This window comes from Xenia sp. Carnegie-2017, unplaced genomic scaffold, assembly GCF_021976095.1.
Source record: "Xenia sp. Carnegie-2017 unplaced genomic scaffold, XeniaSp_v1 HiC_scaffold_16, whole genome shotgun sequence".
In the NCBI taxonomy this organism is placed as follows: Eukaryota; Metazoa; Cnidaria; class Anthozoa; order Malacalcyonacea; family Xeniidae; genus Xenia; species Xenia sp. Carnegie-2017.
In genome coordinates this window covers 2,306,075-2,318,981 of record NW_025813469.1, presented here as the reverse complement: position 1 = coordinate 2,318,981, position 12,907 = coordinate 2,306,075, and the positions used below count along the sequence as shown (strand labels likewise).

Sequence of the window (12,907 nt, the reverse complement as noted above, 5' to 3'; positions counted from 1 at the left end):
GCTTTAGCCAGAATTTTCTCATGAGGAAAGGTTAGTGCAAGTCCATTCATCCCATCATGAGGAAAGGTTTGTGCAAGTCCATTCATCCCATCATGAGGAAAGGTTTGTGCAAGTCCATTCATCCCATCATGAGGAAAGGTTTGTGCAAGTCCACTCATCTCAACAAAGGACATCCTTCACTATTCACACATCCCTGACCCTATCCTCACATCCCTGACCCTATTTACTCCTTTCCCTCCCTCGCCCTTCGCTATTTCTCAAACTCTTTACTCTTTTCTAATTTTCATCGTTTTTCAGATTCTATCATAAATATATCAAAAATAACTTCAACAGTGTATTTCATCTTTTGCCCGGATTCAGATGATACCAAGGACTGTGGCAACCTCTTTCTACTGTCCATAACCGCTGACCGTTTGGCTGGCGGTCCTTTCCAGACATATCTGAAGTCGAAGAACGACAAACTGAGCTTGGCACATCTTCAGTTTTGGGAGGACGTGCAAACATACATAGCTATAGCCAACTCTAGTGCTGTCGATTTGAAGTATCGTCTTGGTAGAAATATTCTGGTTACATATCTCCAACATGGTAGCATCCGGGAAATACGGGTGGACTGCAATGTGCGTGAACGCCTTTGTCGTCTTCTGCAGCGTTGTCATGCTGACGTCATGTTATCGAGAATTGCTAATAAAACAATCGAGGTTATGTGATTAAATATACTTCCAATTTGTTCACCTACTGACCATCCCAAGTTGCCAACCCACACCAATATAAGTTAACCTAATGACCAACCCAAGTTGCCAACCTACACCAATCTAGATTAACCCACTGACCAACCAAGTTGCCAACCTACACCAATCTAGATTAACCTACTGACCAACCCAAGTTGCCAACCTACACCAATCTAGATTAACCTACTGACCAATCAAGTTGCCAAACCACACCAATATAAGTTAACCTAATGACCAACCCAATCCACACCAATCTAGATTAACCTACTGACCAACCCAAGTTGCTAACCCACACCAATCTAGATTAACCTACTGACCAACCCAAGTTGCCAACCTACACCAATCTAGATTAACCTACTGACCAACCCAAATTGCCAATCCACACCAATCCAGATTAACCTACTGACCAACCCAAGTTGCCAATCCACACCAATCTAGATTAACCTACTGACCAACCCAAGTTGCCAATCCACACCAATCTAGATTAACCTACTGACCAACCCAAGTTGCTAACCCACACCAATCTAGATTAACCTACTGACCAACCCAAGTTGCTAACCCACACCAATCTAGATTAACATACTGACCAATCAAGTTGCCAACATACACCAATATAAGTTAACCTACTGACCAACCCAAGTTGCCAACCCACGCCAATCTAGATTAACCTACTGACCAACCCAAGTTGCTAACCCACACCAATCTAGATTAACCTAATGACCAACCCAAATCGCCTATAATCACCAATGTAGACTCAGTGATTAAGTATAGTTGTTAATCGTCACTAATCTAGACTACCTTACTCATTAACAAGGTTTCCAAGAAATCGCCTATTGTAAAATCCATGAAACTCGTAAGAGTATCTTTGCAAATAAAAAAGAAAAGAAAGTGAATTGACTGAAATTTTGTTGAATTAAATTTAGAACAAATTTAGAACAAATTAAAAAAAAATACCACGACACATCGAAGTATTTTTGTCAACGAAAGCAAAGAATTCACGCTCACATCTGAGGCGTTTACATTTGGTTTTCAGGGGACCACATTTTAGTTTCTATACATTATATATATTGAAGTCTGTATTTAGTTATCCATCAAATTCATACAAGTATTTTTGACCGTCGCGCAAGCAGAAGAAAATTGATTTTTTCCACCAATACCTAGGTGCTGTACGATCCTTGGCAGGCATTCGTTCAAGCCGATAAAGACGATTTGAAAAACACACTGGTCAGTAGAATTCATATATTTATACCTATATGTATGTACTAGCTTGCCGTACTTTCCTCTTGAGTAAATTTCTACTTGAAGTTTTTCGCGAAAAATTGTAGAAGAAAAGTTACATCGTCATTTTACAGTGGCCTATGGCAAATATTGTGTTTTTTTATTAATGATATATTGTGAATATGTCAAGTTTAATTGTGCCCTAATGTAATATTTCAAACGACTTCATATCGTCTGAATATTCAAAAAGGCGATGTTTCTTTGTGGTCTATTTTTTCAAACCAGTCGATTCAAATTTTTCTCATCATTATTTACTGAAGCTTCTGTCTTGTTTTCTAGTTATCATGCGGGAGAAGAGGAACTGTCGCTTTGGAGGAAGCACTGGAAAACAATGAAAACAACGAATCATTTCGTGTTCTCAGAGCTTTGGACCTTGCACTGTGTCTTGGAATGGGAGGTATAGGTTGTCATGACAATGCAATAGCGAGGTCGATTAAAGAATTGTTCCCAAGCCCTTCGTGATTGAGCAAATGATTTGCTTCGGCAGTTAGTGAAAAGTAGTGATTGTATATTCCAAATGCCACGGTTTGTGCATTCTATTGAAGTCGGCAATTTCATACAAGACTCTGCGGCTGAACATGAAATTTCATGCTAGCAATTGCAATAACTTCAGGGTTAAATTTGAACTGAGGTTTGGACTGACCATGTTTCCTAGTGGTTCAATGGCGTAAGAATGATTTAAGGAAAAAAAAGTGAGGACAAGTCTCTTAAGGCGAGCCAAAGAAAGCAATCTAGCTATAGCTGTCAATTTGAAATTGTCATGAAAAATAAGTGCTGGGAAACGGCCAACTTTGCTCCTCTTTGGCTGTGCCCTTTCTAAGGTCATTGTAATCGTGAAAAACAGTCCTTCTCGGGATTTTCTCTAACTAACTTTGATCATCAGTAGCTCATTCAAAGTTAGGCGCTGATGTCAAATTTAAGATACCTCTATAACAATGCCTACAAATTTCCAAAGAATAAGATTTAGTATGTTCTTACATTTTTATCAAGCTCTCTACCATCACAGATTCTCAACAAGTTGCCGTCGAGGAAGAAGATGTTCTCTTGTCCGAGAGCGACGAAGAGGAATTCGAAAACGAGGGAAGTTTACGAAAGAGAAGACTTACTATAGTAAACGAAGAGGCGGCCGAAGCTCTTGTGGCGTTTGTGAAAGAAGAGGAAGTCTCGGCGGAAAATGCAAGAAGAAAATCGCATTTTTACGGCAAGGCAAACAGGAGGGTTAGAAAATCAAGTGTTTTTAACTCTGTGGCTTTAAAAATTCGTCCACCAAAGCCGAGGTATTTTACATCGTAGACATGACTTAACTTGATAAAAACGCCATATTGGAGATCAAATTATGAACATTGTTTCACTTTGATGATCATTATATGGGAGCTTAGCGTGGTACGATGATCATTATATGGGAGCTTAGCGTGGTACGATGATCATTATATGGGAGCTTAGTGTGTTACGATGATCATTATATGGGAGCTTAGTGTGGTACGATGATCATTATATGGGAGCTTAGTGTGGTACGATGATCATTATATGGGAGCTTAGCGTGGTACGATGATCATTATATGGGAGCTTAGTGTGCTACGATGATCATTATATGGGAGCTTAGTGTGCTACGATGATCATTATATATATATATATCACTCTTGTATTCATCACTGATGACTTTCGTCCATAGTTTAAAGTTAGATTATTTATGTTATTTTTCAGATTCTTCTCGGACATTTTGTCGGACTCGACGCAGTTATTGTGGCTGAAACGTTTCCTCAGCGATCACGGTGTGTTAATGCCATTGAAGTTTTGGCAGGACGTTGAACGAATGAAAACTCAGAGTAAGGACAGTCGAGCCAGGCAGGCAAAAGCACGAGCGATAGTGAAACAGTACTTCGCAAACATCGAAGATCCATGTAAGCGGTTATTGTATTTTGTCGTTTGTATAAGATTGTTGTGCAGAGAAACAATTCCTTTGTTTTTATGTGTTTAGAGGAGTGCCTCTGCGTGCTCTTTCATCGATAGTAAATTGTCGTTTGCTTTTAAATTCAAAATGTTTCGTTAATGAATATCGATATTTGATAATGCTGTCGTAACTTTTTGCCCCACCAAAACGTCTTGGGTTCTTTTTCTTAAGGTAGAAGTCTTCATTGTCAGGCGGATATCATCAGAGACATACCGCTCATCGATCACGTGACACCAGCGATGTTAGTGTCTGCGCAGGCGTGTGTCATTCGTAGCCTGGAGGAACAATGGTGAGTCACATGATCAGTATTAGTTCCTAGTCCACACGTATCCGGATATTTAAAAATACGGATATTTTTTTCTCCGTATTTGAAAAAAATTGCGTCCACACGTATCGTTGTCAAATCGTATTTACCGTCCACACGAATACGCGAAATCACCAAAATACGTAAGAATAAGCACAAATCATCAGAGTTTGTGGCCTGGATCCTAGTTTTGATATCATCGTATTCGAAAATCCCCGTTTTAGCTGTCCACACGTATTCAAATAGCCGGCGTTTTCAAAAATATACAGTCTGAAGAGCGTATTTAAAAAATCTCCGTATTCGTCAATGAAAACGCCGGTTACATGTGGACGAAAGGCCAAAACGGTTGAAAAAAACCTTCGTTTATGATAATACTCGGCTACGTGTGGACTAGGCCTTAGTTCCTTGTCTCTTTAAAAAATGAAATGAATTCCTAATCAGATTCCCGACGCAACCTTAGTCGTTCTAATTCCTAATGCCGTGAGGTTTTTGCAGGTTTCTTATGACTCAGTGGACTAAGACTCAACGGTTCAACGTAGTGCGCATGTGTGGGCTTCAATTATATTAAGATTTAATTAACCATACAGATCACACATGATACTTAAATATCCCTTTGTGTTCCTATTCGACCGTTGGATTATTTCTTTAAGCTCACTGTACGGTGAATACGATTCACACTACCTTATTTTTCTTTCGCCATTCCGAAATCCCCTTCTAAAACAATTGTATAACATTAAACTACGATGTTCCTTAAATCCAGATTATTTTAATATCAATTTTCTACTCATTGCTTTTCGCTTCTACGGGTTGTTCAGATTAGATCAGAGATCATTTCGCTGACCCACTAGCCCGCACGTGGAAACCAAAAGCCCTGGGCACGAGGTCGGTCTTAATATTTCACTTTCCCGTAGGTTTTATCGATATCTTGCTACATTCCCTGAAGACGCAAAAGAGGAAGATTTGGAGAAGTACGCTGCTCGTAACACTCTCATGGGAATCACTAAGATTGCATCATGGGGAAAGACGGTAATCTCAGAGTTAGAGTCCAGGAAGCAAACAGGGGGGGTATTCACCTCCGTTAATGGAGGAGGGTCAGTTTCTCCGAGGATAACCATTTTGTATTGGTTTTGTTGCGTGAACTGTTTTCATTTCAAACGATGCGTAATGTGGGTAAAGTATTAGGCTGATTACGTTAAAGATGAGGATGACATTTAACTAATTCGAAGCAAAAGATGTTGTTTTACTCTCGAAGTTTCGAGTTTTTTTTATGGTTCAAAATCATTTCTCCTTTTCTACTGCTGCTCCCGGGCATACAGGGCCGGTTGCACGAAGCCTTGATAGCGTTATCCATTGGATAGCAAAAATTTTCAAACTTATAAAAAAGGTGTTAATATATTTCATACGACAAAGAAATTTCGTAACCTTCAAAACTATATTTTATTTCAGTGATTGCTCAGTTCGAATCTCATATCTTTCGTTTTTTAAAAGGTTTTATAAAAGTTTAAAGAAAATTTCTATCCAATGGATAACGCTATCCAGGCTTTGTGCAACTGGCTCCCGAGCTTTAACTTTTTTTTTCTTCTATAGCGTGGACTGTGGGCTGTGTTTGGTCAAAGTATGATGGCTTTCATTCGCGGCGTTACTAAACACGAAAGCCGCGAGTGTTTCATAAGGTTTCTTGTGAGCGAATCTAAAATTTCCCCCGAAGGTATTGTAGTCGTTAGAATCCTCCAGCGTGAGTCTAAATTCCTATTTATCTGAAAATTTCATACCACGTAAGAGAAAGTAATGATTTTAGTGGCGGTAGAGTAGTGCAGCCATCAAGGGTAGTGTGCGCAGTTTAAACATTAACCAGAGAAACTCAGTTCAGCTGTATTGCTGATTTGTTTTTGCTGATAATTGAGGGGGATTAAATGTTTTAGAATGGTGAACAATTTATTTCGAGGGATGTTTGGTGGGTGCCCCATCAGAAAATCTGTCCATGGCTTAGCAAACTCGTTCGTTTGGGAGGTGCACACATTCATATATCCATGTTGTAATCCATAGAAAACAATTGATTTCAAAGGAACGTGATACGGCAAAACATGGACGTTTGAATATGTGCACCCCACCCCTCCCCCATGATTATCGAGTTTGCTACGCCATTGATTTTTAACGTAGAACTTTTGCAGGTCGAAAGCATATAAATCAAAACTATAAGAGAATCATAAATAATCGCGTCATCTCTGCTGACCATTTGGCAAGCGATTTGAGGTTTTGGTTGGAAGTTCAGCGGTAAGCTTTATACACAGTAGCATATTTACTTTTGATATAAAAACAATATAACGCATGCGCTGACTGGTCTATAGCTGTGTGTTTGCATTGGCTCGTGCAAACCGATCTGAACTCAACCAATCAAATCGAGTGATGAGTGTTTTCAAATCAATCATGAGTAACATTTTAAAAGAAAACTTCAAATGTTTTAAATTTGTCTGTTTCGCATTATTGTTATTTCATAAGAGAAATAAAAGATGTTTTTCGTGTTTGCACTGGCTTACGCAAACCTCGGAGACCTTTCCAATTTCCAAAATGCCCCCGCTTTACAAACTAGTCAAAACCTTTGATTTAATGTTGAAACTAACGAATGGATTTGGTTATGAATCATGCATTTCCTCGTCCCGGATGTTCATGTAGCTTCAAGGAAATGGTCGACGGTGCGTCCCTTTGTGCTCTGGCCGGCAACTACTCCCTAGACGATGAAAAACTGATTCGTTCTAAAGCAAAGACGATCATCTGTTGTTTTCTTGATTCTGCATTGCCGCCAAGATTACAGGTACAATTATAAACCTTCAGTGCTTGTTCACTTCGCGGGGTGGGTGGGTGGTGTGCTCTACATATGTACGTTATATAAAGTTTGTCATGGTTCTAAACCTTCAGTGCTAGTTCACTTCACGGGGGGTGCTGCACATATGTAAGTTATATAAAGTTTGTCATGGTTCTAAACCTTCAGTGCTAGTTCACTTCACGGGGGGTGCTCCACATATGTAAGTCATATAAAGTTTGTCATGGTTCTAATATAGATCAATATCCCGTATGAAATGAGCGATAGAATATGTCACGAGTTCAACTCTGGCATTTCCGACCGTGGCTTGTTTCACGACGCTGAAATTTACGTGTTTTGTACCCTCATCAATTACTGGAAGAAGTGAGTCCATACTTTAACTTTGTTGAACTGTTGCACTAGTTATAGTGTGGTGGTCTGATGCTGTTACGTCATATGCACTGTTTAATTGTCTGGGGCCGGTTGAAGGAAGTCTATAGATAGCGGTATCCAATGCATAGTAAAATTTCTCAAACTTGTAAAAAAGATGTTTATACTTTTTTTACGACAAAGAAATGTTGTAATCCTCGAAACAATATTTTATTTCAGTGATTGCACAGTTCAAATCGTACATTTTCCTCTTATAAGAGATTTTTTAAACGTTCAGAAAAATTTGCTATTCAGTGGATAGCGCTATTCGGCCTTCGTGCAACCAGCCTCTGGATATAGTGTCTGGAAACACTGGGTTGTTCAATGGTCACCGATGGCAGTTAGTTGAAAATAGTCGTTTATGGTAGCCTGCAGATTTTCGGGTGAGATAGCCTGCAGATTGTCGGGTGAGATAGCCTGCTGAAATCCACAAAAAGCAGTCGAAGTTTGATCATACAGAAATGAAGAGGGCTTTATTTACGATGGCATAAAGATATTTAACGGCAGAATTTCTCGACCTTCGTTACAATAACTTTGCATTTGCTTATAGCAGCGCGTGTTTCGTGCAAATAAATGGTCAAAAATCTAAGAACAGTTTGATATTAGCCTGTAGATAGTTGGGTTAGCCTGCGACAAGTTGGATGTCTGGGAACGACCGACATTTGAATGGAAGTCTAGGAACGACTAAGACTTGAACACACTTGAACTTCAACCATTGTTCTTTTGTTAAGATTTTTAGCCAGCGACATGAAATTTGACGATGGTGCTGGCAAAGAAGAGAGAAAAGGACGCAGGAAACATAAACATAAAAACGACAAAGAAACGTTGTATATAGAAGGCATTCCTTACAGACGAATTGCAATCCTTCCAGGTTCGTTAGCGCTGCAGTTGAATAGCGCTCAGTTCGTTAGCGTCCAGGTTCGTTAGCGGTCAGTTGAATATTTCGTAGACAAGCCAATATACAATTGCTTCGTCCTTTTAATTGAGTACAGTAAGTATTCAGAAAAATACTGTGTTATTTACATTTGCTGACAAAACATCCTTGTCTGTGCTTACATTTTTATATTATTTTTGCAAACGATAACTGAGAGCTACCAACAAGCAGAAAAAAATTTAATGTTCCAAAAGAATTTTATCATTTAGCATGAGATGGGCTCGTGAAACTGGTTTTGTTTGTAACTTTTTAAATTGAGTTATGATGTTTGTGTGTTTATACATACTTTGTTAATATTCAGCTTGGAAAACAATGTTTTGGTAAAATTTGGTAAAATTTTCAACGTTTGCATCAATTAACATTTGTTTATTTTTTCACTTTACAGACGAAGATTCAAGGCTGAGCTTTTCTCTTATGACAGGTTTGCGAATCATATCGTAAAAATCATTGTCGTAAAGTTGATTATTGAATTAGTAAATGTCATTTGAGGCATTTTGGCGTCAGTTGATTTTCTTTAAACAACTATTTTATTCGAACTTTCGAAGCAAATCGAAGTGAAATGATTTGTTGCCGATGTGGCAACGAATCTCTTTGGTTTCAACGACGAGCGAAGAACTTTCCTCCATGTAAGAATCCAAAATGCTCTTGAAGAGGAAAATAGTTGATTGTCGTTACAATCGAAATACATCGACCTTAAAGTTCAGCAACAAGAGGGTAGGAGGTCAACCCTCAAAATATTATGTTTTCAATAACCATAAAAGGGTTTATCACAATCAAAATACCTCTCCCATTTTAGCAGAAACATCCCCCCTTCCTCTTCCTAAATACACATGCCCTCCTGGATTTTTTCATGCCGTCAAAAATGTTGTCATGTGAAAAACTATCGATGGAATTTAAACATGAACGGGGGGGGTAGGGAGGTAAACCCTCAAAACATTACGTTTTCAATAACCATAAAAGGGTTTATCACAATCAAAATACCTCTCCCATTTTAGCAGAAACATCCCCCCCTTCCTCTTCCTCCTCCTAAATACACATGCAATCCTGGATTTTTTCATGCCGTCAAAAATGTTGTCATGTGAAATACTATCGATGTAATTTAAACATGAACGATCTTCATCTTAAGTACCAGTGAACTCCGACATTCCACAATAAAAATGCCAACTGCTCATTCAATTAACTTCCATCGCTCAAAGTGACTTCACATAATTTAAACATGAACGATCTTCATCTCAAGTACCAGTGAACTCCGACATTCCACAATAAAAATGCCAACTGCTCATTCAATTAACTTCCATCGCACAAAGTGACTTCACATTTTGATGGCTTACGGGTAAGCGGAATAATGATAAAAAAATGCCAGTTAAATAGACCAAAGTTCGGATTTACCTGAAGTTTTGTCAACATCGATGATGTGATATGTTCCTTTGCGTCGCCCAAACACCAGGCAAAACTGGCGTGAAATGACGGTTCCTGTATATACAAAAAATCAGCAGAAAAATTCATGGAAAGCTTCTTAGAAATGTTGTCACGTAAGCAGGCGAAGAATATGTGTAGTAAAGCTGATTAGCGATAAACACAATTACATAAAGTAATGGCAATAAGTGACAATGACAGCATGTTAGCGTATTTTGTACATATTTATGATCTTGTTTTCGTCATTCTTACATCGTAATATTCCTGAAGACCAAACTCCCGAAACGCCTTGTCGACAACTAGCACCAAATCCTTCAACTTAAATAAAAGAACCATGTCATGTTCAGAACGTTACTCAAATTTGAACGGTAGATTTCGGGAGAGCTTACGCTACTCATGTAGGATAATCTCGGTACAATGGAGGATTAGAGGATTTTTAATGGATTACCTGTGATATCCCAATGGTGACATCTAAAGCCAAGAACGTCCTTATGGTAACACAAAAGAAAAAAAGCGTACGTGATGCTGAAATGTACTTCTAAAAAACAGTTGTTTATAGGTTTAGATAAAATTTTCAACCCACCGCGTTCTGTCATCGTTAACGTACAAAGAAACTTTCTGAAAATCACAAATGAACCTAAATTGGAACAATTGTTAGAATTGATATGAGTGTTTTCTCTGTGGAAAAATTCTCCCGCGTTGATTATCAAAATGTCTAATAAAGTAAATGGTTTGAACCCGGGAGTATCGTTACATGTTTGTAGATGTAGATCGTCCAGGCTAGTATAGTCCTGAGAAGGACTGTTTTTGTTGTTGTTGACTGACGTTTCGACAACCTTAGCGGTAGTCATCTTCAGTAGTCAAAAATGAGAAAAAAGCTCATCTTTTAACTCTGAAGATGACTACTGCTAAGGTTGTCATTCTGTCTGTTGTAAAGAATTAATACCTATTACTCATTTTCACGTGTGTAAGAGGTATGAAATAAACGATGTTTACTGTGTTTGCACATGTTTATGCAAACCGAGGAGACCTTTGGGAGAACTCGAGAGCAGAGCAGTGCAAGCCCGAGACCAAAGGTGGAGGTTTGCACCTGCTCGAGAGTTCACACAAACGTCTCTGGGGTTTGCATAAACCTTTGTAAAAACGAAAAACATGTTTTATTTCATTTATAAAACAAAAATGCGAAACAGACAAATTTAAAACACAAACGTTTTGATTTTTCCTTTGATATGTAGTCATGATTGTTTTGCAAATTATCTTTGATTGAGCTCAGATCGGTTTTTACAGGCTATTGCAAACTTAGCTGTAGACCAATCAGAGCACGCGTTTTATTTCTAATAAGTATTACACCCAAGACTTCTTACCTGCGTTTTCCGTGGAAGCCATGCTCCAAGAGTTTGGTCAGCGGCTTAATCCAATGATGCCTGATGGGAACTGTTCGCGATATGCTTACGTGGAAATCACGCGTGTCAAATATGTGCAACTCGAAGTCTTCATTGGACCAAATCTTTCGTAGGTACGATATAAAGAGGTCAAAGGTTTCGGGAAGATCAACTAAAAATAACGTGAAAGATCGATTGCTAAACTGAACCATTATTGAGAAAAGAATGATGTTGAAAGTGATGATGATGATGACGATGTCATTGAAAGTGACGACGATGATGATGTCATTGAAAATAACGACGATGATGATGTCATTGAAAGTGACGACGATGATGTCATTGAAAGTGAAGACGATGATGTCATTGAAAGTGAAGACGATGATGATGTCATTGAAAGTGACGACGATGATGATGTCATTGAAAGTGACGACGATGATGTTGTCCAAGGGCTTTAGTGCACTTAAGCGGCTGCTCAAAGATCTCATCTAGCTTCAAGCGGATGACTTTACTTTTCCCTATATAAAATCACTTAGTGACCTGTGGCCTTCTCAGAGAATGAAAAGATTGCCTAAATCCTGTTAGTAAAATTGCCAAGCCTACTAACCAAAAAACGTATCCTATCCACCTAACACTGTTCTAAATGAAGTTTATGGTTTGAACCCGGGAGTTTCGTCAAATGTTTGTGCATTTAGATCGTCCAGGTCAGTATAGTCCTGAGAAGTACTGTTGGTGTTGATGTTGACTGACGTTTCGACGACCTTAGCGGTAGTCATCTTTAACTCTGTACAGCAGTCAACACCAACAGTCTTTCTCAGGACTCTGCTAACCTGGACGATCTACATCTACAAACATGTAACACGATGTTCCACCGTCATGTTCTCAACATCAACAATGATGACTGAAAACCATGATTGTCACTTTTCCTGATTACAAAAAAAAACCTCAACACGCAAGATGCGTACATGGCACAAAAACATGCGTCGCCCAGTTGCCGGGAAAATGATTAAAACCACGTGTCCGTCCTTGGTGAAGTGACGCGTCATCGGGCCAACCTTCGCTGCCATTAAACATGTCTAGTATTCCACTTGGAATTTCCAGCTTTTCTTTGCTATGAAAGGAAAAAGAATGGAAAGGGATTTTAAGCATCGATGCGCGCGCAAGCTTACTACTTCACCCGTGTCATGGTGTGCAGTATAATGTTTATTTTACTAAAGTCTTAAGCTCCACTCTGATTGTGGTCTGGATACAGGGGGGGGAGGGAGTGAAACGATAAACTTGTATCTTTATGGAAACCTTATTTTCTCTAAGCCATTGATGTCATCGTTACTCTCTCTTTGTCGTTTTATTCCCTGAGAGCTTGGTGTAGTTTTGACCGCGTCTGCTTCGTTTGTATCGTCTTCATCTTCGCCATACGTATCAGCGAGCAGTTTTAAGCTATTTATCATTGAAGTGTGATTTAATGTCGACTAGTTTAAATTCAACAACCTGCAAGCTCGTATAGTATGAAGTTGAAACTTGAAAGTTTCACCAAAGAATGTAAAAACGAAATAGCCAGCAAGCAGTTACAGCATTTCCCAACTTATATATACACTACGAGTTATCTTGATCGGGCAAAATTGTATATTTTAATCGATGCGTTAGTCTGCCGTTTTCTCATTCTTTAATTGCCGCCATATTGTTAAAAA

General features: G+C 38.8%; 2 protein-coding genes across 2 annotated transcripts; one reads left to right on the top strand and one right to left on the bottom strand.

The window, feature by feature from the left end:
• Positions 1-56: 56 nt before the first annotated feature.
• LOC124437155 (regulator of G-protein signaling protein-like) lies at positions 57-8,916 on the top strand. Its single transcript, XM_046987164.1, has 14 exons — positions 57-138; positions 298-698; positions 1,890-1,952; positions 2,286-2,403; positions 3,013-3,283; positions 3,711-3,907; positions 4,129-4,246; positions 5,173-5,287; positions 5,849-5,969; positions 6,433-6,535; positions 6,935-7,073; positions 7,321-7,445; positions 8,222-8,361; positions 8,810-8,916. Exons 1-14 carry the CDS (start codon positions 57-59, stop codon positions 8,863-8,865), a joined length of 2,049 nt encoding a protein of 682 aa, XP_046843120.1. The 3' UTR covers positions 8,866-8,916.
• Positions 8,451-12,887, bottom strand: LOC124437326 (U6 snRNA phosphodiesterase-like). The gene is made up of 8 exons (XM_046987309.1): positions 12,516-12,887; positions 12,185-12,330; positions 11,205-11,394; positions 10,424-10,477; positions 10,289-10,328; positions 10,093-10,158; positions 9,814-9,897; positions 8,451-9,068 (listed from the first exon to the last, which is right to left on the bottom strand). Exons 1-8 carry the CDS (start codon positions 12,665-12,667, stop codon positions 8,952-8,954), a joined length of 849 nt encoding a protein of 282 aa, XP_046843265.1. The 5' UTR covers positions 12,668-12,887; the 3' UTR covers positions 8,451-8,951.
• Positions 12,888-12,907: the final 20 nt, after the last annotated feature.